At 37.8% G+C, this 25,516-nt stretch overlaps 1 protein-coding gene across 1 annotated transcript in view; it reads left to right on the top strand.

The window, feature by feature from the left end:
- LOC121944656 (phosphatidate cytidylyltransferase 2-like) overlaps nucleotides 1–25,516 on the top strand; it is a 36,485-nt gene that overhangs the window by 8,426 nt on the left and 2,543 nt on the right. Inside the window, exons 2-11 of the mRNA XM_042488520.1 lie at nucleotides 8,004–8,161; nucleotides 14,509–14,605; nucleotides 14,788–14,885; nucleotides 17,454–17,593; nucleotides 19,943–20,001; nucleotides 21,346–21,428; nucleotides 21,811–21,898; nucleotides 22,747–22,815; nucleotides 23,946–24,098; nucleotides 24,800–24,919. Coding sequence (XP_042344454.1) covers nucleotides 8,004–8,161; nucleotides 14,509–14,605; nucleotides 14,788–14,885; nucleotides 17,454–17,593; nucleotides 19,943–20,001; nucleotides 21,346–21,428; nucleotides 21,811–21,898; nucleotides 22,747–22,815; nucleotides 23,946–24,098; nucleotides 24,800–24,919 — 1,065 coding nt within the window. The remainder of the gene's footprint in view (nucleotides 1–8,003; nucleotides 8,162–14,508; nucleotides 14,606–14,787; nucleotides 14,886–17,453; nucleotides 17,594–19,942; nucleotides 20,002–21,345; nucleotides 21,429–21,810; nucleotides 21,899–22,746; nucleotides 22,816–23,945; nucleotides 24,099–24,799; nucleotides 24,920–25,516) is intronic.

The raw sequence follows: 25,516 nt of genomic DNA on the forward strand, positions 1-25,516 counted from the left end.
AAATTAAGTTCAATTTAAGGTAAGAAAACCTGCATGGATCTTGTCCACCTGTCATATTTGTCGTCATTTTTCTGTATTTTTTTTTCTGACATGGCATGCAGTCACTCTTATCTACTCTACAGTATGTTGTCTGTGATAAATGTCAGAGTGTTATCATGCAAATATGCAAATTGTTTCATGCAAACTACAAATGTGTTAGATTACATGCGTGTAAACTGTACAGAGATTAACATGCAAACTGTACCATGACTTTATGCTAAATATTGCATGCTCAACAGTATTTACGTGCTGACTAATAGGATTATAAAACGCTAACATTAGCATCCAGGTCAAACCACAGCAGAGCACAAGGGTGAAAGTTTAAAGAAGGGAAAGTCATGTCTGACAGTGTAAAACTGAGCCCAGCAGGCAAACTTGTCCTTCCATTTCCCATCCATCCAACATTATTGATTTCTGTAATGATCAGCACTGTCTCGCAGGATCACCTCTGTGGCTGCAGACTCTTGTCTCCGTCTCTCTCTGCTTTGTGCTGCAGTTCAGCAGAAAGAGGTCGAGCTGTTGTAAGCTGAAAGTTGCTTGTAGCAGCCGCAGTGTTACTTCAGGTCAATGTTTGTTGCTGATTAGCTTAATTCCTTGCTGCCCGAGTGAGCCCGTGTACTGTTGGCTGTAGCTTACTCAGTGATCCTCTCCCCTGTGACCAGGGCCAGCTGCTGTCTGCTGGTCCGGACCTTACAGGTGTGGAGACTTGTTTGTTGTGATGTGGTGAAAACGTTGATTTGTTTTCCTCCTTAATAGCAGCTTCCCTCTGTTTTTGACCATTTCAGGCGAAATTAGAGCTTTCTAAATTAAGACTGTGATAAGGACTGTGGTTTGCTGCTCCTTTGCACATGAATGGTTACTTATGATCCAGCTAAATTGCCATGGATTAACTGGATGGTGGCTCGTTGCAGCACCAGTAAATGCATGAATTCAGGGTTTATTCACAAATGCAAGTGGATGTTTTGTTGTGGCTAGTAAAGAAAAATTTAACCATTACAGATATGGCGACAATATAGTGAATTTTTGAGCTGGAATGAAAATAGATCATTTCTATGTGGATTGTGCACTGATTTCAGGCTGCTCTATTGAACAAACAACTTAAATATTGAATGTTAAATTTACTAATTTAACATTACACACAAATAAAAATAAAGAATAAATGAAAAATAAAATAAACATCAGTGCTGTATGGTTTTTGCTGACCATTTAGATAAAGCATAAATATAATTTACAAAAATAGCTAAATAAACATCAGTACTTTTCAGTATCAGTCAATTACTGACCATTTCTAAACCACCCAAGCACTGTTTTCTGCATCATATGGCCTGTAAAAAAACGTTCTCTTATAGGTGCATATGGGGAAAAATATAAACCGATGCTGATATGCTCCGATATGCTCCGATATGCCTGTGAAAGGCTCATATCGGTTGACCAATAAATCGGTCGGGCTCTACATGCAAGTGTATTAATCTTCAAATTATTCAATCTAACATCTTTTTACAAGCAACATATTGTAGAAGTTCTAATCATCATATGTGTGTGAAGTGATTTTGGTGACACTACACGGTATAAGAGTTGATTTATTAAATATTTAGGTCTGCTTTGGTCTGCAACAATACCAGTAGCAAGTATGCTCTCAGCCATGCTTGCTGTCGCCATGTGTAATGGTATGATAATATTATGTCAAGTTGTAATATTGTCTTTTATCACAATATGACATTTTTTTGATCATTTTAAGAATTTTATGGTATAATCATGAACGATATGATGCGGCACAACCCTATCTGGCAGTTGTATTAATGCTTTTCCCAGTGCACTCTGCTAATTATGATTCGGTGCCACCAAATTTGCATAATGCAACATTTACAGCAGCAAATGATAGAAATCCACAAAGTGCAACAAGGTCGTCAGAAAGTGTTTTCCATGAAGAAAACAGTCTGTCACAGTTTTATTGAGAGCTGGAGGCGGGATGACATTTCGTGGGGGTGGCCTTGTAATTCTCTATGCAGGAAAAACCCTGCCTTGAGTCTTTTAAGAGATCCTGTTGTATTCTAAATTTAGACTTTGTTGTTATATTTTGGGCAAGTTTTAGTCACTGTGCTGAAGTTTAAAATATTGACAGCCTTTGTCAATTTACTGTTTTTAAAAAAACTGTTTTAGTTTTCCAGAATTATAGCGATGAGTTCAAAGATGTTATGTTTGCATACCTGCAGTAAAAATCAATTACACTGTAACTGAGGGCAACGTGTCACCATATTACTTTAATTTGAACCTCTGCCACAAACTGTTCTGTTTGTATGCTCTTATTGTCAATGATCCTGTTGATATTCTGGAAAGCCATGGACTTCCCTAATCACACACACACACACACACACACACACACACACACACACACACACACACACACACACACACACACACACACACACACACAGAGCAAAATACGACCAAAACAGGAAACAGCTATTTATCTGCAGGGCATGATGGCATGACTAGTTATCCACTCACTCTGAAACAGTATGTCTATTATTAGTTCTTCCTTCATGAAAGGCAATGGGAAAGTAAAAGAAATGTCCCAAAATAATTTCAGTGAATCAATGTGAGACTTTAAATCCCTGAGACTTGTTTAAAATACTTTGTTTCTATTGCAAACATTTCAAATCCTTATAACAGTTCAATGTAATGGCATTTAAAACATGAAAAGACCCTTCAAATATTACTATACCCATACTGGAGATGATATCTGGTCTTGTGTCATCATCTAAAACCTGGATCCTCAACAGGGCGTCCATGACCCCCTGGGGGGTCTTTAGGGGGGCCACCATAAGCTAAAATGTACGTAAGATTGAAAGATATTGTCCATGTTAGCTGTAATGCACCAAGCCATTAACAGTTGCTGCTGATATAGCAGCTACAGGCAAGCACAAACAAGAGGAAACCCAAAATATAGTGCAACTCAATTTATGTTGTGAGGGGTCGCTGCACAGTTGGTCTTACAGCTAAGGAGTCCTTGGCCTGAAAAACGTTAACTGACCACTGATCTATATCCAGGGTCCAAAACTAACTTTTTAGTTTGCCAGCCAAAGTGGACAATAGATTAAAAACATTACCAGCCAAAAATAATGAATTGCTTTTTGTCACGGTACCAAAATCTCGTAATTGGTATAGATACCACCAAAATTCCACAATACTCGATACCAGTACTCCAGGTAGAGATGAAAAAGGCTTCAGTGTGGACGTGACTTGTCATTCTCATTACCTGTCCTCTTGTCTGATCCCGTCCCCTCTCCTCCTCTTCCTCCCGCCTGTCTGCAGAGAGGGCATTAATAGCAGGAGGAGGAGGACAAAGACGATAGTGGAGGAGAGCCGAGCTGCAAGGACAGTCGTACTGCCTCGTGCTTTGTCTCTTTGCTTTATACAAGAAAAAAAAAACACTGACGTTCTGTAGAAAGTAAACTTTTGGATGCACCACCCGCTGTGGCTGTTTTGATGTTTAATTTCATGCTCTGTTAGCAGTGTTTTCTCTTTGTATTTACTGGTGATAATTACAGGCACTCGGGCCCACGACCTGTTTCACCCCACAGCATAACTTAGATTGCTATCACGCAGATTTGCGGCTTTGTTTGAGGTATTTCACGCTGAGGTATTTACGCAGCAGTTAGCATACTTTGCTTAATAAACAAAAGATTAACAGTGTTTGACAGTTTAATTAACAAGCTTGAGTACATTGACCCAGATTAGGCTGTAAAACGATGTCGCTCTGCGTGTAACACAGTTGTGCGTGTGGAGTAGCGTGCTGACTGAGCCTCAGAGCGGAGGCTTGTGTCATGCTGCAGAAAGTTTATTGAACTGTAGACCAACTGTATCAGTGAGACCAGAGTGAGAAATGCCATCAGCCAGCAGTCAGTGGCAGATTCAGGTTTGCCTCCTCTGCCAGCCGCTTCACCAGATATCAAGTTGTCGTGGAAGATCTGCTATTAGAATAGTGATAAAAGTAGAGCAGTGAAAGTGATACCTGCATGTGTGAGCCTATCATCCTCTAAAAGTCTGACAGTGGCTGTCCTGATTGAGGTTTACATTTTGAGGTGGTACAAGCACTCAACTTTTGTTATTAACCCTTTAAAACTTGGACTGACATCATTTTTCTTGTGCTGCTTTCAGATAGCTAAGTAAAATGGGAAAAAGGCAATGAGCAGTTGGGAAAGAAATGTGAAAGGAACTGAAAAAAATTGTAGATATAGAAAATCATTTTATTATTTTTTTAAGCTAGCTATATTTAAAATTATATGACAGCTTTTTAGATTTAAAAAAAATGTAACCCTTTTTTATTTTTTATTTTCAGGTAATTTTCTTGTACTTTTTTTCTAATTTGTTGCTAATTTTTGGGTCATTTCTCCTTTCATAGCTCATTCCCACCTTCCCAAGTTTTCATGTTTTTAATGAAAGTCATTTTCTCAATTATTTAAAAAAAAATCATATGAATGTGTCAAGTGACTGGTTAAACCAGCATTTAGCATGTCTGGTGTTAACTTTTACCCCCTTTCCACTAACATGGAATCATTTTGTTCTGGTTCTGGCCCCTTATTTTGGTCTGTTTTGACCAAAAATAAATTGGATCAGGACCAGAATGGTTGGTTCTCAGTTTAACCAAAAAATAGCTCTTTTTTTTTTTACCTGAAGTGTGAACTGTGATGACACAGGTGGTCAATATTTTCTATAGATTGGACAGAAAGGGTTGGGAAGGTTACAATAGAGAAGTCAAATGAGAAATTGTCAGAAAAAAGGACATGCAGTGGTTTCATCAGTAACTGGTTCATGTTGTTTTATGAGTAAAAAGCAAATATCAATTAAAAACAGAACAAAAATTCGGATGTAGTAAATGTGATCCGAGATTTTGCTTTTAGTTTTATTTCCATTGTGCAACATCTTCCCTTGATGATGGTTTTGATGAAAACTGGTGGAAATGAGAGCTGGTTTACCAGATAGTATCAAGGGTCCAAAAATCCAGATCAGAACTGGCTCAAAAAAAGAGCTAATTTGGTGAAAAAGTTGTTTTAGTGCCATGATTATTTTTAAACCTACTGGACCGTCTAATTTTCTCTTCATAGCCAGTGCGTTGTCCGAGCGTTGCTGGTTTTTTGGGTGTTTTCTTTCCTTCTTCGGTCAAGATATGTAAGTTAGACTGCAAAGAGGACGTTGTGCTGCAGCTTTCAACTGTTTGACTCTGCAGGCTTCAACGTTTCCTCATTAAAACCTGAGTAGAAATCTTCAATTACACCTCTTCTCCCCTGAGCTGCTACACCAACTCAAGTGACCCTCTGTGCTTCAGCCCCAACCTGCTCCCACTCTCAGAGCTTTCCCAGCTAATTACGATGTCTGACGGGGATCACAGACCTTATTTCTAAATGAAAAGCTCTCTGATTTAACCCCGATGCTCCCACTGACCGTATTTAGCAGCGTTTGAGTGAAAGTAACCATGAAAGGAAAAAAAATGTCCGGTAGCATCAGCGAGCCTCTCAAGTGCAAAAGGGAACTTAATCTCCCACAACTGGTGTTTGAGCTCAGGAGGAATTTCACTCGGCTTTAAAAATAGCCTCTTTTGGGCAGAAAAAGCGTCTCCGCTCGCTGCTTTGTTACATGATAGGCCATCAACGGTGTTAACTCAGGAACAAAAGTGTCTGGCTTAATTTCTTGGATGTCACTTTACTTACTTATTAATGACATGAGAGCGTCTGAGTCCATGTCCACACTAATGCTGCTAAATCTGGAAATACATCATGTTCTGTCCTCCTTTCTCACTGAGCCAGCATTTTAAAAAGTAAGGTGCTAATGTATGATTTTTAAAAAAAGAAATATAGCATATGTTCTGCTTAGTAGCAGCAAGAAAGATGCTGAATTTCTGTCATCTCTAGATCTTGTTGACTGTTTATATTTTCAAATTAGCTGATCATCTTGTTTTTTTATTTGTATCTAGGGTGTAATTTGATTTATTAATAGATAAAAAATGTTTATGAAGAACTGGAATTTTATACAGGACATGGCCTTTTTACATGTTAGAAAACAATTGAAAAATTTATTTAAAAAAAATAAAAAGATCTAAAAGTCTAAAGATCTAAAATCCAAAAGTACTGTAGGTATTTTGGGACTGTATAATCAGGACATTTGCAAGTTCTCCCAGTTTTTGTCTCTGCTTTTTGTTGACTGATGCATGTGCTGACTTCTCATAATTACTCAAAATTACCTTGTTTGCTATTAACTTTTGTGAACTAGTTGGAGTGCAAAAAGTGTGCTGGATGTTTTTAGGTTAAAAAAAAAGAGGGGATTTTTTTTTGTAAAAATTGGTGAACCTTAAAATAACAAGTTGTACTTGCAACCGAAATTAATTACTGATCTCAGACATTAAACACGGCCTGTCGCTATTTTTGGTGGTTGATGTATTGCTCCAGAAATAATTGCAATAAATTCTATTATTATAATTTTTAGAACACTTTATGCTACTGATATAATGATTATCTATAACAGCATAATTATGCAAATACGCACTTTTAAAGAGCATGAGCTTAATTTAAGAACTTAGAAATTTTCAGACATTGGAATTAAAATGTGAAAAAAATGTAAATATCCTTTAATAAAACATAAAAAAAAACCTGTGCACAACCAAAACCATAATGTAATTATCATGACTGGTTAAAAGTAATAAAAAAAATCAAATTATACCAGATTTGTAATTTGATTTTTAATGTATTTATTTAAAGAGGGACAATGCTCATTAATTCACATTTACACAAATGTAAATCCACCCGAATTAGCTGGAGAGCTAATTTTTATCAGTAGTCTCTTGCCTGATGTTAAGAGGCAACCTAAAATAATAATAATTGAAAAATAATACAATATGAAGATACAATATGTACATTGGTTAAGACAAACAATTATGAATTATGAATCCTGGTGCAACTAAAACAAGAAACCCAAAAGGACCCAACAGATGATGAACAGGTTTAAATGCTCATTGTATGTTACATGTCCACGTTGGCAACACAGAACAAAGACCGTGTACATGCTTTGTCTGTTGACGGGGTTAAAATCCAGATTAAAGATGCATTAACACCAATAAAGATGTTTGTCTCCCGGGCAGCGGCCTGTTAACCTGTCGACACCAGGTGTAGACTTTCAGCGCAGTCATGCTCAGCCACTAATCCTCCTCCAGCCTCCTGCGGAGCCTCCAATCAAACTTTCTCCTTTTATGGCTATTTTGAGGGTTTTTTAGTGTTGAAATATGTTAAAAATGTAGTATATTCTATTAAATAGTATTAGATCTACAGCAAACTTTAAGATCAATTTGGTAAAAATGTTCATGGTGCGGTTACATGTGATTGTAAACAGTGCACAAACAGCAAAATCATTATTACATCAAAGAAGAAAAATCTGACTTAGAGAGTTTCCTTAATTATATACAGTTTTCAGTTAGCTACATTTTTTTTTTTATAAAAGTCTTATATACATTATGCATCTCTTCTTCACTTGTTGGTTCTAGTTAAAGAGCCTGTCTCTGGTGTAAAAGAGGAAAATTGTTACACACAACACCAAAAAACCCCCCAAAAAACAGAGCACACACCACTTAATTCACTTGCAGACCCACTTGAATCCCAGCCAAGCTTAGAGGACACATGCACCACTTCTGTAGTGTCCTCGGTCTCCCAGGTGAGAGACTAAACTCTGGCCTAATTAAACCAGCGTCTGCTGCATGCCTCCTCTCAGTTTAGACTGGACTCTATTTGACTACCTCAACATTTACTCTCCATTTGCATCTCTGTGCTCTCATCTTATTTTCTTTTTTTGAGGACTCTGTATTCGTCTCTTCTTCTGTGATCACCTTGTTCACTGCGCCACTGTCTGCCCGTGTGTCAAGTCAGCGCTCACTATCTTAAGTCTTTATTTGAATATCTGTCTTTGTGTCCCGACAGGAGGCGGATGGCGATGACAGGCTGGGCCTGCAAGGCGACGCAGAGGGAGAATGTGACGGTGACTCCAAAGCAGACACTCCAGATGTCCCCCCCTCCACAGCAGACACAGACAACACTCCTCAGTGTTTGAACAAGGCTCTGGAGGGCCTGCCGCCCAGGTACGCACCGCTCACACACACACGCTCACAAGAGACGGATGCCAGCACATGCTGTTTGCTCCTCCTGGAGTTGTCGCTGCCGAGACATTTCACAGCAATTACTTGTGATCCTGACACTGTGTTGTGTGGCCGGATCAAGCTACACAGATCTGTCAACATTTAGCACTTAGCCTTAGCACTCTGAGTTTATATATTCTCACGAGGGTCCACTTTAGCTCGCCAGGCTTTGTACAAGATGGGAACAAGCCAATCAAAACAAACTAAGAGTAACTCATCATGTTTGGAAGATGAAACCTGGAGCTCCAAATGAGTGTAAATGTTTATACTGTAAACTTTTAATAGAATCTCACAGTAAATCATTAAACTAGCTTTTATTTATTTATTTTTTTCGCCTCTGCCAATCTGATACCTCGAGAGCACCTTGAGTGAATCTCTTCAAATTTGGCCCAAACGTCTCCTTGGGCTCAACAATGAACTGATTAGATTTTGGTTGTCATTGGTCAAGGGTCAAAGGTCAAGGTCACAGTAACTTTGTCTTTTGTCATTCTCGTGAATATGATATCTTGAGGGAATTTGCTCAAATTTGGCACAAATGTCGAATTGGACTCAAGGATGAACTGTTCAGAATTTAGGGGTCAGAGGTCACTGTGACTCTCACAAAACATGTTTTTGGCTAAAACTCAAGAATTCACTCACTAAAGCCACGTTTAAACGAGAGCAGCCCAACTAAAAATGGGAAAGTCTTTCCTTTGCATTTTTAAAAAAGCTCTGTGTTCATATAATAACAGTGCAAGAACGTTCCTCGTGTACACGGATTTGCAAAAACAACCGAAAAACGCACAAATATGCTCACCAAAACCAGTAGTTAGCAGTATACCTTTGTAATTACACACCATAGAAGAACACCACACTCATGCGTTTTCAGCCCCCAAAATGCCGCTGTCGTGTGAACAAAAGGCCACACTGCAACAAAATTTAAACGTGTCATGAAAGAGCTGTTGACGTGTAAACAGCGCTTCAGTATGACAGCATTTCACACAAATGTCTTTTAGGATAAATTAATTAATTGTTTACATTTTATATCCAAAGTTTAAAGGTCAACTTCACTGTGACATAATAATATTCTGCAAGAACACTTTTTGGCCATTATTCAGCATCAGAAGGGGAAACATTCGGTCCGATACTGAATTGGAAACTGGAATTGGAATTGAAACTGTGCTGATTGTAGATTTTCTGTGCTGCCAGGAGCAATATAACCACGAGGCGGTAATTCTTCTTACTTGGAATATATTTGCATGCATGTGTGCTCGTCTGCTATTAGAAACTGGTATTTTTCACAGCGAACCACAACAGGAAGTGGAACAAGTGAAAGACCTTCAGTTTCTTAGAACACAAGTAGGTCAGTGTGCAAACCTCAGCAGCCTCGGGGCTCAAGTTCTTAGTTTTACAAAAATGCAAAACGGGGTCTAACATGTGCAGGTCAGATCTCACTGATTACTCACTGTACCTTGGACCAAAGAAGCCTTAGGTTGTATTTAAATGTATGGCCATAATATTGCTGCAATAAGCCATTTTTTCCTCCATCGATCATGAAAAGACCCTGACAGTGATTGATCGTCTTTCCCCTGTGCTTGTAGGTTAATTGGACCAGAAATAGATCTTGTGGAGATGTCTGAACATGCTCTGATTAATGCAGGGAGGGAAATGCATTATATAGTGAATCTGCAGGTAACCAAAGGAGTTACATAGTAGGTGAAAGAGTTCAGAAAAGTTCCGTCCACACGTATTTCTCAAGCACCTAAATGTCTCATTCTGAAAAAGGAGTGCTCGCAACCTTTTGTGTCAAGTATTATTGGTATTTCGGATTTTAAGTCATGAAAACTTACTGTTTTGTCCTTAATGAAGCAGCTTGCAAAACTGTTTGGCATTTCACCATAAAAAGAATAATATTTTTTGTGGCTTAGATTTAACTTAGGAAAACTTGCATCAGTACTTTTCTTTGTTGACTCATGTATGAAAAAAGATAGAAAAAGATTTAATTTCTAAGACCTGGTCATTTTGTATGGAAGACTGAAACTGACAAAATCAAAAATATATAAATGAATGATGTTGATCAACCAATAGAATAAAAATAGAAATAAATAGAATAGAATAAATAGAATGGAAAATTAAATGGGAAAATTAATAAATGAATAAATAAAATGTGAAATTAGATATTGTCATTTTTTACATTTCTATTAGTTTATTGACAATTAAATTTATTCTTCATTTATTTATTTATTTTTTATTTTGTCAGTTTTGGTCCTCCATTATTCTGTGCATACAGAACTTCTGGTGAAATACAGGAAATTGTTTTTTTCTTGCATCATAAACTAATTATTTAACCCTTGCCATCTCCTCCACATTATGATATCTGACCCTATAGAGAATAATCTTAATTGATGGAGTCATATGGCATAATTAAAAAGGGACAAGACTGTCAAATGAACACTAAAGTAAACATACAAGATTAAAGTTGGAGATACTTGAGTTAAAACTTGGCACGCACCATTATTAAATAACTGTTGTTGTGCAGGTTACATTCTTTCTGTGTGGAGACGCTTGTTGCCAGCAGTTCAGGACTGTCGCACTTTGCATTCAGTGCCAGTCTGAGAAAGCTTTACCTCGACCACAAATGAACGACGTGCTGTTTATATCCAGATGAGAAGTGGAGGGTGTGACCAATGAGTGACGGCCAGGTCACAGAGCTTAAAGGCTCACAAGGAGGGAAGCACTAATCCTGAGCGCTATAGGAGCCGCTGTGCTGCAGAGAGCGACATGTGGATGAACAGACTGCGGAGAGAGAGAGAGAAAGAGAGGGAGGAAGGGGGAGGGGAGAAAGAAAGGACAAAGGACAGGAAAGAAATTAGAAGAGTAGAGAGATGAGGAGAAACAGATGGAGGGATGAGGACGATGTAGTAAAGATAGGAAGGAGGAAGGCAGCAGATGGATGGAGCGGACAAAATGACACCGCAGAGGATGAATAGATGGACTTGAAGGTGAAGAGAGGAGGAGGGGAGGTAGTTTTGGAGAGAAAGTGAGTGATGGTGTGATGAACAGAGAGCGAGTGTGAGCCCACAGTGCAGAGTGGAGGCAGCAGCAGGTTTTTTCATGATGCAGCTGTTTTCTCTCCTCCATTCATGCAGCAGGCAGCAGGCTCTCTGCCCTGCTTGGCTCCTGTGCAGCCTTTAGCTGTTTCCTCTCTTTTGTTTTGCAGCAGGCGGTGCAGCAGTTTGCCTCACAGCAACACGCACACCGCATGACGTGTTTTAAAAAACACTCCAGAGGAACGAGGCCTCATTCCACTGTTTTTGGCTATTTTTAGCCATGTGAGTAGTGAAACAGCACAGGTGGTACTGGTCGGGTAGTGCAGGCAGAATTGGTAAAATTATGAAAAATAAACACCCACGTAGACACATTTTTGTCCTCTTTGGGGGAGTGCAGGGGATCTTTAGAGGGAGTTTTCAGGTCAGCAGTGTAGGTCAGTAAAAGTGGTATACATCATCTGAAAGCTAGAGAGATTATTTGAGATGCAGCGCTGTGAGTTAAGTTTTTATAGTCATGAATCTGTAAGAAATGTGTTGTTTTGGTTAGGCGCCTATTCAACTTTGATAATTTTGAGTAATGATACTCAATTTACAACCCGTGGGCTTAATCTGGCCCATATAGGGTGCCTGGTGACCCCCAACCATTTTCAGTTTCAGTTACATTTTTTTTTTTGTACTTTTTGTATACATAAGGTGCCAGAGTGAATAAAACCCCGTCAAAATAGAGCTCTTTTATCAAAGAAAGTCACAGTGGAGGCTCTCCCACAACAGCTGACGAAGGTCCTAACTAAGCCCTCAATGTCTTAAAATCCAGGAAATGTCACAAAATCCTAGAAGTGTCATAAAAGCCCAGAAACATCTTAAAATCCTACAAATGTCCTAAAATCCCAGAAACATGTATGGGGCTGCTGCGACTGGCCCCTGGCCCCTGTCATTTTGCAAAAGTGGCCCCCAAGTTTAGCATCCATGGTTTGTCTATAGTATTATAATGGAAGTATATAATAGCCATTTCAGTGCTCAGTTACGCATGTTTCATAAGTTTTTGCAGACATTTTTGGGGTTGATGCCATTTGTTACACAGATTTGGTGCTAAATTTAATATTTGTTGACTTCTCTAGAATAGATTAAAAGTAGTCAAAACTCCTTCCACATTACCACATTAGGACACCAAGACTTGAGGAAGATGTTTTGGGTTAAAAGGGTCAAAAAACATTTTTACTGCTAAAATTTAGTTGAACTTTGAAGCGTTATTTAGTCTCCTTTCTGAGAAGCTAGCGTGACATAGTAGGTAAGCATGGTTGGTTTAAAACTCAGCCTCTCAAAGCGGTGACTGTCGGACGTGACTGTCGGCCGGGATCGCCGGCGGCCCGGCGCTTCTGAGTCTCAGAAGGTGACTGATACTTTAAAACGACTACATCAGACCACATATGTACAAAATAACTGATTCAGAATAAGAGACTTGTGGAGTTGTGTACAGGATGAAAAATGTTAATCAGGGGATCTACAAAAGCTCACAGATGATCAAAAACGGGACGTATTTCCCTGAAATTGTGCACAGTTGTGAAGACATGGACTGCTGCCACCAGCAGGTCAAAATGTTCACTCATCCTGTGAAATATCACATCTTTGTGATGGACTGGCACCAAGTTTTGTACAAATATTCACGGTGCACATTCACATTTGTTGTTCAGAGTTCAAAGTCTCAGCGATTTTGGACAGACACATTCAGGCCTCCTGTTGAATTGTAAAACTCCTCAGGGTTGCCTTCTGAGTTTTCTTGTAAACAAACAACATTTTTGTTTACATTTAGTATTACTCCTTAGAGCACACATCATTGAGGTCAAACAAGTGTGATGTAAATGCATATCCTTCCTTAAAATACTCCTCAAAGTGGATTTTTCAATAAAAAAATGGAAACCTGCATGCTTTTAATGCAACTTTTCATGCAGGCAGTCTTTTGCTGGCCAGTAAAGGCAGGAAAAAAAAGTACTACTGTGCCCAAAAACTGCCTCACAGAGCTGTTAGCACTGCTGCTCTTATTCTTGCTCGGTGTGTGCGTCTGAAAGAGATGGATATCTGTGTTTTCAAGGGAACATAGTGGTTGTTTTACAACGTTAAAAAAACAGCGACTATTACCATACGTTGTCCTATTTCCTGACATTGACAAATGCCTCACCCACAGCCTTTAGGCTTCCTCTGTTTCGCCACCCGCCCCTTTAACACCACTCGTCAGTTGCTCTAAATAAGCACATCTGTCCTGTCAGTTCAGAGACTCTAATCATGACCCACTATTACGGCTCTTGTGTTGAATTTAAAGCATGTTTTATACAACCCTGACTCCAAAAACGTTGGGACTATGTGTAAAATGTAAAGACAAACACAACGAAATTTTCAGTTTTTTACACATATTGCATTGAATACAGTTTAAAATAATGGGCCAAAAATCGCGTCTAAATGCTGTGAGACGAGAGACGTCTTAAAGCTACGTTGCAAACACAGGCTTCTCCAGGTATTTAATACACTTCAGTTTTTGTTTTCAATATTTTTTTCACAACATTTTATTGCACATAATTTGTAGGGATTGAAATATTATGATTTCTATATTGATGTATTTTCATCGAGTTAACCCTTTGTAACCTGGAGTGACATCACTTTCCTTGTGCCGCTTTAAGAGGCCTTTCACAAGTATTTAAATCTTCAAAAAGTGAGCAAATTGGTGCGACTTCTTTCAAAAACATGGGAAAAAAAACAATTAGCACTTTGGTAAATATTTTACAAATTGCAAGAAATGTGTAGATTCAGAAAAAAATGTTTCAAACAAGGGAAATATGATATTTCAAATTATAATAAAAAATGATATTACATATTTGATTATTATTACAATTAAAAATTCTTTGAATTTTTAAGCACTTTTTAGGTAATTTTTTAAACCTTTTTTCTTAATTTTTCTACAATTTTTTGCCTACTTTCCAGATTTTATTTTATTTTTTAAAGAAATCAAGCCAATTTGCACAAGTTTCAAATAATTAAAACCAATGTATGCTCTAAATTTCATGTGAATGGCTGCATTGGAAACGTTTTTATGCATCATCCCAACTTTTGTGGAGCTGGGGTCATCACTGGAAATGGAGCCAGACAGTGAATAAAATATCGGAGTCATACTTTTCACTCTCTGTCTCACTTTGAATGACGGCTTGACTGAAGCATAAATGAACTGATGAAATATTAATGTAATATTGAGGACGTTTCTATTCTCCACAGATGGAAGAACTACTGGATACGAGGAGTTCTGTCTTTAGCCATGATTTCAGGCTTTTTCCTCATCATCTATATGGGACCTGTCACGCTTATATTAGTGGTAAGTGATACTGATAGATACTGTATCTGTCTTTGCTTTTATCATACTGTGCGTTCTTTTTGTTATTTTCTTATCATTTCTGACTGCTGAAATGATAAGAAAATACTTTAACAGCACTGACTCTCAGTTTGCTCCTCAGGCCTAAACTCGTTTGTCATATTTCTGCTCATCATGTGACGTAGGTCATGACTGTCCAAATCAAGTGTTTCCAAGAAATCATCACCATCGGCTACAGAGTTTACAAATCCTATGAGCTGCCTTGGTTCAGGACACTAAGCTGGTAAGGAGAACGGATTTCACAGCGAACAGCAGATACACTGAAGATGTATTATGAACAGAGACACTAATACTGCATTATTTTTACATATTTTAAACTGTGTCTTTCTTCAGAGTGACTCTGAGTCATTTGGTGCAGCTGTGTGACTGATCATTGATATTTTAAAGGGTGGACTATTTGTATTCAAGACAGGAAATGTGCAGATATTCTGTGACATATTTCAGAATGTTTCAGGGAAAAAAACAAAGCTTTGTTTGACATGAGATAAATATTTGGTCTATTTGGTCACTATAAATTAGATCACTAAGTCCTTTGGAATTTTTATTAGATGAAAAACATCAACAAACCAGAAAGAAATAAAATATATTTATGTAAATTTAAGTAACAGTAGTTGCTAGTCCTTTAATCTGATAGCAAACAAATTGTGTCTGTACAAATATTTGTTATCTTGTTCACTTGCTTGGAGCTCTAATTTAGTCACAATTATAATAATAATAATACGAACTTTAAGCATAAAAGTAATAAAACAGGCAGATCTCAAAAAGCAGTTAAAGTGCTAAATAAATAAAGTTAAAAAAAATATCAGAATAAAAGCAATAAAAATGCTTTAATTAATACCTCTTGTAACTCCATTTGTTTGGTGTAAAAAAAACCTAAAAGCTAATTTATCAAGCTCAGTACTGATCTGAGGAGTTTCAGGGGATGAAAAATTCCAGTGAGTGTGTGTGTGATGAGAGAAGGATTTTATTTTTAAAAGAGAGGTTTGATGCTTTATGAACAAAAAGGTGGCAGTGTTTCTCTCTTCATTTCAGAAAATAATTTAGTGCAGGACCCATACGTGCTTTAAAGTGATCAGTAAAATCAATTAAAAACATACAGGGAGCCAGTGGAGGGAAGCAAGGATAGGAGTGATGTTCAGAAATTCTCACTAACATCAAAATAATGTAAATAATTCCCAGTCCCGCTCCACATCTGGACCACAGTGGAGCTGTCTGCACGGCGTGACAGTAAATAAGAATATTATGAAGCCAGAAACAGGCAGAAATTCTCCTCTAAAATGCTGACTCAGACCAGCTTTGTCTGCAGGTGGTTTCTCTGAATATGTAACAGCAACCGACCAACACAGAGTCTGCGTTTGTGTTTTTGTGAACAGGTCACCTTCAAATACACACTCACACACTCACATACTCACACACTCACAGACTCACACACTCACACACTCATAGACAGCAGCGCTCAGTGCAGCCAGGAGCAAAGATCACTGCCATGCTGGAAGCAAATGAAGGCTAATTGAAACTTGGCCCCTTCACACACACACACACACACACACACACACACACACACACACACACACACACACACACACACACACACACACACACACACACACACAGATCAGAGGTCAATGTACAGCGGGCAAGAAATGCTGGTTGACATTTAAACCTGGTGACTCACAAAACATCCAACACAAAAAGAGATTTTTTAATATACTATATGTTTGCACACATTTCAGATTACAGTGCACACATTATTATTAGACATACCTCCAATATTATAATACACATATGATTGTTATTGGCACATACATAAACTACAATATTTGCATGTATTAATATACATGATGCCATACATCACATTTATTAATTTTTATGTTTATTACTATTGTTATATGTTATGTTATTGTTACTAGGGGTCAACCGATATTGGTTTTTCGGGGCCGATGACAGTTATTTGTAGTTAATGAGACAGAATAAGACCGATATTTGGGATATGCATTTACAATAAAAATGAAAATCTTTCTGTCAATTTTTAGAAGTTGGAAGATAATACACTCCAACTCAAAACTTTGTTTAAATGCCTTTAGCAAACTTTCAGCATCATATACAGCAAAGTTTCCAGCAACTTTCTATTTTATAAAGTCAAGTGAAAATTTAAATAAAAATGAATAAAAATAGCTCCACAAGGCTTTACAAAGTAAAAATTCCCCCCATGCTGACACTTTCTTTGCACTTTTTAATGTTTATTGTTTGATTGTTTCTTAACAACAAACTGTTGATACTTGGATCGCTTGCATGAATGTTTTACATCAACTTCTTATTTATTTTTTGCTTTATTTTATCTCTCTCGAATTTTGTTGTCTATAACAAAAATAATTGACCATGTTATTTATTGTTGTGCGTCTCTACCTCTCTCTCTCTTTCCTATGTATCATTCTGTGATCTACTGTAATTTTATTGTTATTTATGACCTCTATTGCGCGTCTGTCTGTCCTGGAGGGATCCCTCCTACTCACATTTTTTTTCCCTTGTTAAAGGAGTTTTTCGGGGAGTTTTCCTTAGTTAAAATGAGGGTCTAAGGACAGAGGGATGTCGTATGCTGCAAAGCTCTCTGAGGCTGATTTAGATTTTTGATTTTGGGCTTTATAACTAAAATTGAATTGAAATATAAAAACTAAACACTTGCATTTAGTATTCACACAGTGAAAACCTGTCTACTTGACTCTTTGCTGAGAGGTTTTCAAACATATTTTGAAACAAAGAAAACTGATCCTTCTCTGTTTTATTGCCTCAGGTACTTCCTGATTTGCGTCAACTACTTCTTCTATGGTGAAACTGTTGCGGATTACTTTGGGGCGCTGGTGCAGAGGGAGGAACCTCTGCAGTTCCTGGCTCGCTATCACCGCTTCATCTCCTTCGCTTTGTACCTCGCAGGTGGGTCTCGCCCTCAAGACAATACGCCCGCCATATCTCGAAAAACACACACGCTCTTTGGCCTCTCGGCTTGCACTCACGTTTTCTTCAGAGGTGGATCGGATTCCCGCAGACGCAGCGCGTGTTTGAGTCGAGTTACAAATCACATTACCGGGGAGATAATAGAAGAAACAGAGAAACAAAGACCTCAGGGAGACTTACACTAAAACACACGATTTTACAAAGTGATTTACATTAGCACGAGGTAATCTCCTCTTTTTCCTCAGAGCTTTCATTCACTGAAAGGACGGTTTATTGCTCTGGTGAACTGCAGTGAGATGAGCCATAAAACCACAAACATTGAGCTGTAGCTTTTAGCAAGATACTCAGCATATACCAAGAGATTCACATGCGTTTGTGTGTAAAATATTTTATAGGAAAGTTCCCTTTCTGCTAAGCGATTTTCTTTAATGGATCATACCAGTGTTTTTTTCTATCTGCTGTGAATACCATCAACTTTAACATTTTAACACTTTTATGATGTGTTTCGCTGCTTCTACTGAGCCGCTGATTTTCATTCATGTCAGTGCAGAATGAAAACCACCTTTTGGAAATTTGAATTAATCCATCGCAGTAACATGTTTGGTGGCTGCTCGATCACGCCGTGATAGAGTGGTGAAGTAACGAGTCCTGAAACGTGGAAGTCTGTTAGCCTTTTTACACTTCCGGTTCCCTCGCCTCTCGGGTTTTTTGAATGGGTTTTCGGTAAAATGCCTCAAATACAAAAAGTCTTGCATTAAACATTAAAGTTTGGTAAACATAGGCTAATGACATTTAGATGTTTTGTTCTGCAAATACGTCCGTACAAACCAGATTTTTGAACTTTTATGGTTTTATGCATTTTAAAAAAGGTGGTTGCTAACAAGTGGCCTAATCGGACTGAAGTGTTTGTCGTTAGACGTCATCACAGAAACTCATTCAAACCCTGCTGCCTTTACAGCTTTATCCCAACAGTCACATTTGAACTTGTAGATTTATTTGTTTATAATATTTTTCAATTGTGTTTTAATGTATTTATACAGTGAAGCTGAATAATTTGGGGTGGAGACATTTAAGACGTGCGACCACGATATAGTTGGTTTATAGCCTAACAATAGCTTTTAGTAGTGAAACGGTTTTTGGGTGTAATTTGGTCGAATGAAAATAGTTCTTACATAAAACCTTTCACAGCAAGGTCTGTGGATTATTTTGAGTAACAGGATCATGATTTCTGGAAAAAGACAATTTTTCAAGTGTTGTTTTTTGGCGTTACGAGAACCACAAGCTGAGCAGCATCTAGTTCCATTATTTTGGAGAGCAGGCAGACATCTCTAAGGGTGATATCTTTAACACTCTGTAACTCACATGATCTCTGGATTTTTAAATAGAACTAACATAATTTTAGGATGATATGTCACTTGCATATGAGACATTCAAAGTTTGGCAAAAATCCTTCAGTTTCTTTCTTATTAAGAGTTTAGTTCTGCTTCTCCTGGACTGTGGGTGCGGTTCAAATAGGTTTGATCAGCAGTGCTGACGGCAACAACATGACAACTGTCATCACATTATGATTAAAATATTACAAAATCCTTACTGGTGCATGTAAGTATGTAAAATACTCCATTTTCCAACTTAGAACAGCACAGACAAAAGCACAAACACAGAAACTTCTCCTGTGAAATAACCAAAAAAGGTGAAAATTAGCTTAGTGCTCATAATAACAGCTGATTTTGGAAAATTTATTTTAAGGCCCTTAAAGTCTGTACTGCAGAACGATCAATATTAAGATAAGTTAGCAGCTTTCTGATCTTAATAGCTGCTGCTGTGACTGAGTTTCCCTCTGGGACGCATGAATTAGAGTTTCTCTGTAGTTCATTTTAGAGTCTGAAGCTGGGTGAAAACATTTTTTTCTGAGTGTTTTTGAGTTTCAGTCGACTCACCCAGTCGTCAGCAGCAGTTCGAAGCCCCCAAGCACATTCTCAGCGAGACAGTAACGCCTCCCCCCGAGGGCCTTCTCAGGTGTGTGTGTGTGTGTGTGTGTGTGTGTGTGTGTGGACAAACCTGACAGGAGCTTTCAGCCGTCGGCCTCCTCAACTCCCATTCTCACGTCTGAAATCTAAAATCCAATCGCCAAACTCATAAATGCCCCCAGATGTTTTTGCAAAAGAAAATATTGAATTGTTCAGTCACAGGCATGCTACACACACACACACACACACACACACACACACACACACACACACACTTTTCCATACAGCATACAGTAAAAAATGTGTTAAATGTTTTGAATCTACCGTAAAACCTGACAGCATGTTGTTTACTCTTTCACAGGTTTCTGCATGTTTGTGCTGAGTTTAGTGAAGAAACATTACCGCCTGCAGTTTTATATGGTGTGTATCAGCCAAGTAACCCTCTCCTCCTCCTCTTCCTCCTCCTCCTCCTCTTTCTTCTCCTCCACCGCTAACCTCCACCTATCCATCCCCCTCCACTGCTTCTTTACTCCCTGTATTACTCACAGATTAGCTTCCCACATTTACTCTGTAGAACATTATGCAGGACTTCTACAATGACTTCAGCTTTATTTCACTTCACATGCATCTGTTTTGCTTTTTCTGCCGTCTGTTGCAACTTTTGTGCACCACCTCATTGGTCCAAACTAACTTTAGTAGTAACCTAATTAGTGTTTTAGTAGTATTTTTCATATATTGACCAGGACTGTATTCAAAAATGCAGTAAAACTGAAATTCCACCTACTTGTCAACCGATGTTGATGCAGGGAAAAAATCTGCACGCTCTCTGTAGATTAACTTAATCTCCTCAGCATTTTTTTTCTGTGTCACAGGGTTCAACATTAACCAGGGTTCCTGTGGATCAAATCTTAAAAGGAATTCATTAATATAAAAAAAGGCTTTAACTATGGTTGTATTGACCTGCATTAATCTTTCAAAAGTCTTAAAAACGCATTGTAAAATCGAGTTAATTGATAATATCTATTTTTTGCTCTTTAATTTTATTAATTCTTTTTCTGAAATTTGTCATGATCGGAGTCCAAGGAGTGGAATCTCACGTGCAATTTGAGAAACACAAAATCGTCCAGAAAACCAGCAATAAATATCAGATATTTCCCACATGTATTTATTTATTTTCAGTACTTTTTCTAATTCTTGTAATTTTTTTAAACTTTTTTTTCTAATTTTGGGGCCATGTCTTGTTAGCTTGCATATTGCCCAGCCCCCTATGTTTTTTGAAAGAAATCAAAACAATTTGCTCAGGTTTTAAAAAGTATAGACTCACTGAATTTTCATATTTTACATATATATTCAAATTACTATAAAGTGTCCAGACACTTTATGATCACATAATCACGTAGCAAAAAGTCTTAAAAGGTCACTTTTTCAGCTCAAATACTCAGTTCTGTTTAGTTTCATTATGCTGCTGTTTTTAAAGTTACTTGAATCATTCTGTTGTATGCAGTTTCCCAAAATCCTCATGTGACTATGTCCAGTAAATTTGTGACACTCATGCCCAAATGTCTGACACAGCTTTTTCCATTCTGCTGCCTGCTCTTCTCACACCGTCATGTGTTTTCGGCTTCGTCACTGTCGCTCACTTTGTCTGTCAGTCCGTGTCTCGTTTGTGCGACTCCCACTATTTCTGACACACTTCTTAGCAGGCGCGGCCACATTCCAGTACAGTGACGCTGTGGTGTTTGTGTTTTGTGTTTGCCATTCCAGTTTGCTTGGACCCATGTGACCCTGTTGATTGTGGTAACTCAGTCCCACCTTGTCATTCAGAACCTGTTTGAAGGGATGATCTGGTAAGCAGGACGCTGACAGACCAGAGGAGCGTGCCTCGCTGTCTCTATCGCTGCACATGTTTGTCGTCGCAAGTGTGTTCTCACTGTTGTGATGCTCTTCATACAGGCTTTAAAAGTGTAGTAATGCAACAGAAAGCAACCAGAGCCAACAATCAATATAAAAATCCAAGCTATTTACACAAATAAAGGATATTGTGTTTTAATTAACTGCTCTAAGAGAAAAATGTGTAGATGAAAATGGATTTAGTTACCTAGTAACACAAGTTATTTAATTATCCACAGACACATTTTCCAGCCAAAGCCAGAACTGATGAGATTTTGGCTTGTGAATTGTTTGAGTTCCTCCTCCGACTCTTAACTTTGTGCAAATTCCTTGTTACAGGTTCATTGTCCCGATCTCCATTGTGATCTGCAATGACATCATGGCCTATCTGTTTGGTTTCTTCTTTGGGAGGACTCCGCTGATCAAGGTAAATCAAATACTGTCTGATGTTTTAAGCCTAACTGCTGTTTTTGAAGGTATACTGTGCAGGTATCGTCACGCCACCAAAGCAGAAGGTGAAAGTCGACCCTAGATTGGCATTTTGGTATTTTGTGTCAGCTATTTTTTTTCCTGGATTGCCTTTTAAAGACCTGAAATCACGTGCACGCTGTGACAGTACATGCACAGAAACATTGATCACAGCAATTCAGAAGAAAAGAAGAAAATCCAAGCAGAGTCTCTGCAGAGGAATGCACCGTCACACACCTTTAGTGGGTCGTTAGGGATGAATTTTGACAAAATGACAATTTTTGGTGAAGATCTGAGTAGAACTGATGCTCATTTGAATTGTAAGGAGCCTCTGGATCTTCCCCCAGAGGAACTGGTGTGGTTGGAGTGAATATCTTGGCAACTGCCTCACGACTCGTAGCCAAATAAGTGTCAGAAAAACAAATAGATGGATTTGACTCCATTTATTATTCTGCTCACAGTCATCAGGTGTCATCTCCTGCCTCTTAACATCTCGTCAGTCCAGAGCGGACTGACAGAGCGTCAGTCGAACCCGCTAATAAAAAACTCCTTTCTCAAATGCACTGAACACCAGAGGCTCAAAGTCCACTCTTTAAATGATTTAAATGTTAACGCTATAAGATTAAATGCAGGTTAAATACAGGACAGACGTTTTTTAAGGTTGCTGATGCTGTTCATCATGAACACAAGAGCTATTCAGTAACTGAGGTCAGGAGGAAGAAAAGCGGTTTATTTAAAATCACATGTAGTTTGTGGCGAGGCTGATGTCATGTTGATGTGAAAGACAGCCTCTGTTTCTGTCCGCAGCTCTCGCCCAAAAAGACCTGGGAGGGCTTCATCGGAGGTTTCTTCTCCACTGTGGTCTTTGGCTTCATCGTAAGTACACTGTGTTTGCTTTTGCGACTTGCTCACGTAGTTCGTTTTTTCTTCTACTCACAGAGAAGCAGCTCACAGTGACAGGTACACTAGAATGAGATGTAATCTGCCAAATTTTTGTGTAGATAAGAAACAGGCCTTGTCAAAATGTATGACTTGTTTGTGCTGTAACTGTTTGCTGTTTCCCATCATGCTAACAACTACCAGACAGCGCTTTCATAACGATGAGTCACATGATCTGTAGTATTATTATTATTATTTAATGAAAAATATCTTAATTGTACACAATTATGAATCTTAAGTCAATATATGCTCCCATTGAAATCATATTTTATAAATCTAGGATATATAAACATTAAAGCTAATTTCAAACCAAAACTAACAATTGAAAAAAGGGAGGAAAAAGGAGACAAAAGTGCTAAAAATTAAAAAAAATGATAATGATTCTGTCACTTTATTTTATTTTATTTATTTATAAATATCATAATTATATATTTATAATTATTTTACAGAATTTTTTAAGAACTTTTTTTTCAGTTTATTTCCCCTTTCCCCAAAACTTTATTTGTATAGCACCTTTCATACAAGAAATGCAGCACAATGTGCTTTACAACAAAGAAATAACATATAACAAGTGCTTCACATGAAAGGACATAGATGACAAAGAAAAAATACAACCTGCTTTTGAAAAGATGAGATCAGAATAGAATACATAGATTGCATCTTCACATGGATAAATCCCACTTGATAATACTAATAAAAGTAAGAAAAAAATAATGTTAAAAATAGATTGCACAGAATACATAACGTAAGATGAAAAATAAAACCCACTGAGATAATATTAATGAAAATAAAGTTTAAAAATGGTGTTTAAAATGCATAAAATTAAGGAAAATCAAATATTTTAAAGAGGTGCAGCAGTGTGAGAGAGAAGAAAAATGCAAAGCAGTTGATGCAGTTAAAGGATAAAATGAAGAGATACGTTTCTCAGTTTTCTTTTAGAAAATATTTAGCGACGTGGCTTCTCTGATATCTGTGGGCAGTGACTTCCAGAGCTTTGAGGCATAACTGACAAGCGCTGCATCCCCAATTTTCTTAGAAGAAAATCTCTCCTTTGTTTCGACCCTCAGCTGGCCTACCTCCTGTCTCAGTTCCAGTACTTTGTGTGTCCCGTGGGCTTCAACAGTGAGACCAACGGGTTTACGGTTGAGTGTGAGCCCTCTGATATCTTTGTGATGCAGGAGTACACTCTTCCCGCTGTGGTGCAAAACACACTGAGATGGGTAAGACTTTGTCTTTATGTTTCTCTATTAAGTGTTATGCATCAACTAAGACCATTTGAAATATTATGGATTATCTAAATCAGAGATTTCATCATTGTAAACATATTCTTTGTCATTACATTGTAAGACTATTAACCCTTAGGAACTGTTTAGCGCATTTTACAAGCTTTCATTTTTTTCACTTTTTGATAATTCGGGCTGTGTTCATGCATGTGGCAAAATTTCGGCAAGATTGTATATTTTTGTTTAATCTGTGAATTTTCAGCTCAACAATAACAACATTAGGTCTAAAATACACTGTAAACCAAAATTATACTTTCAGACTGTTAAGTGCAAAAAATGCTCCATTGAAACTCATTCAAACTGTAATGTAATTTGTGATCCCAAAGACACCAAAGCATAAAAACATACAATATATTATTTCTGGGTGTCATTTTGGGCTTTTTTTAATTTTTAGTATTTTCCACCTGTTGACGTCATGTTTTTTTCATCTGAAACATTATTATGTTGGTTAATCTTAGTTGTTAAAAGCAACCACACTTAATTATCTATTAAGGTTAAAGTTTTAATTTATGGAAAAAACATTTTTAAAACAAATCATTTTGAGCTGATATGAGATGGCAGAACAAAGAGGGTCACAACATGGCTTTGTGTTGTGTGTAAAATCACATTTGTCATGTTTGTCCTCGTTTCTCTTTCAGAAAACGGTGAACCTGTACCCCTTCCAGATCCACAGCATCTTCCTCTCGTCCTTCGCGTCTCTCATCGGGCCTTTCGGCGGCTTCTTTGCCAGCGGCTTCAAGCGAGCCTTCAAAATCAAAGTAAAGAACATCCTTTTGTTTCTTCTCCTCTTTTGTCCAACTTAACTTAATCTGTTATTTACTTTCATTCATTTCGGATATTATTTAAAGGAGCAGCCTGCAACATTCAGAGCAAATCTGTGATTCAGTCTGAGCAGGGATTTACTGCACACGGCTCTCAACATGGAGGTGGTTGAGAAGCTGATGGTGCCAACAGTGGGAACAGTGCTAACGTTAGTTTTTTTTTTATTTTCAAAGAGTTAGACACCCGTGAAAGACGCGTGAAAGACGTGTGAAAGCAGCGCTAAAAAAGTGAGGTCACTTTGGGTTTCTAAGGGTTAACTGCTACTTACTTAACTGAGCACGTCAGTCTCTATTCTTCTTTTTTTTTTTAAAGCCAAGAATTAATTTATTTTTTAATACAGAAATGAATTGAACTTAACAACTGGCTATTTATTTATTCATTTATTTATTTAACTAAACGTGGACCACAGGACGATTAGCTGTTTTCGAGGGCACAGCTGATAGGGATCCTAACAAATAAACAAACTCATATATTGAGTTTTGTAACCAGAAAAACATCATTTATTCATCATTAATGAAGAAGTTGAATGTGCA

The sequence above is a fragment of the Plectropomus leopardus genome, chromosome 6, assembly GCF_008729295.1.
Source record: "Plectropomus leopardus isolate mb chromosome 6, YSFRI_Pleo_2.0, whole genome shotgun sequence".
Lineage (NCBI taxonomy): Eukaryota > Metazoa > Chordata > Actinopteri > Perciformes > Serranidae > Plectropomus > Plectropomus leopardus.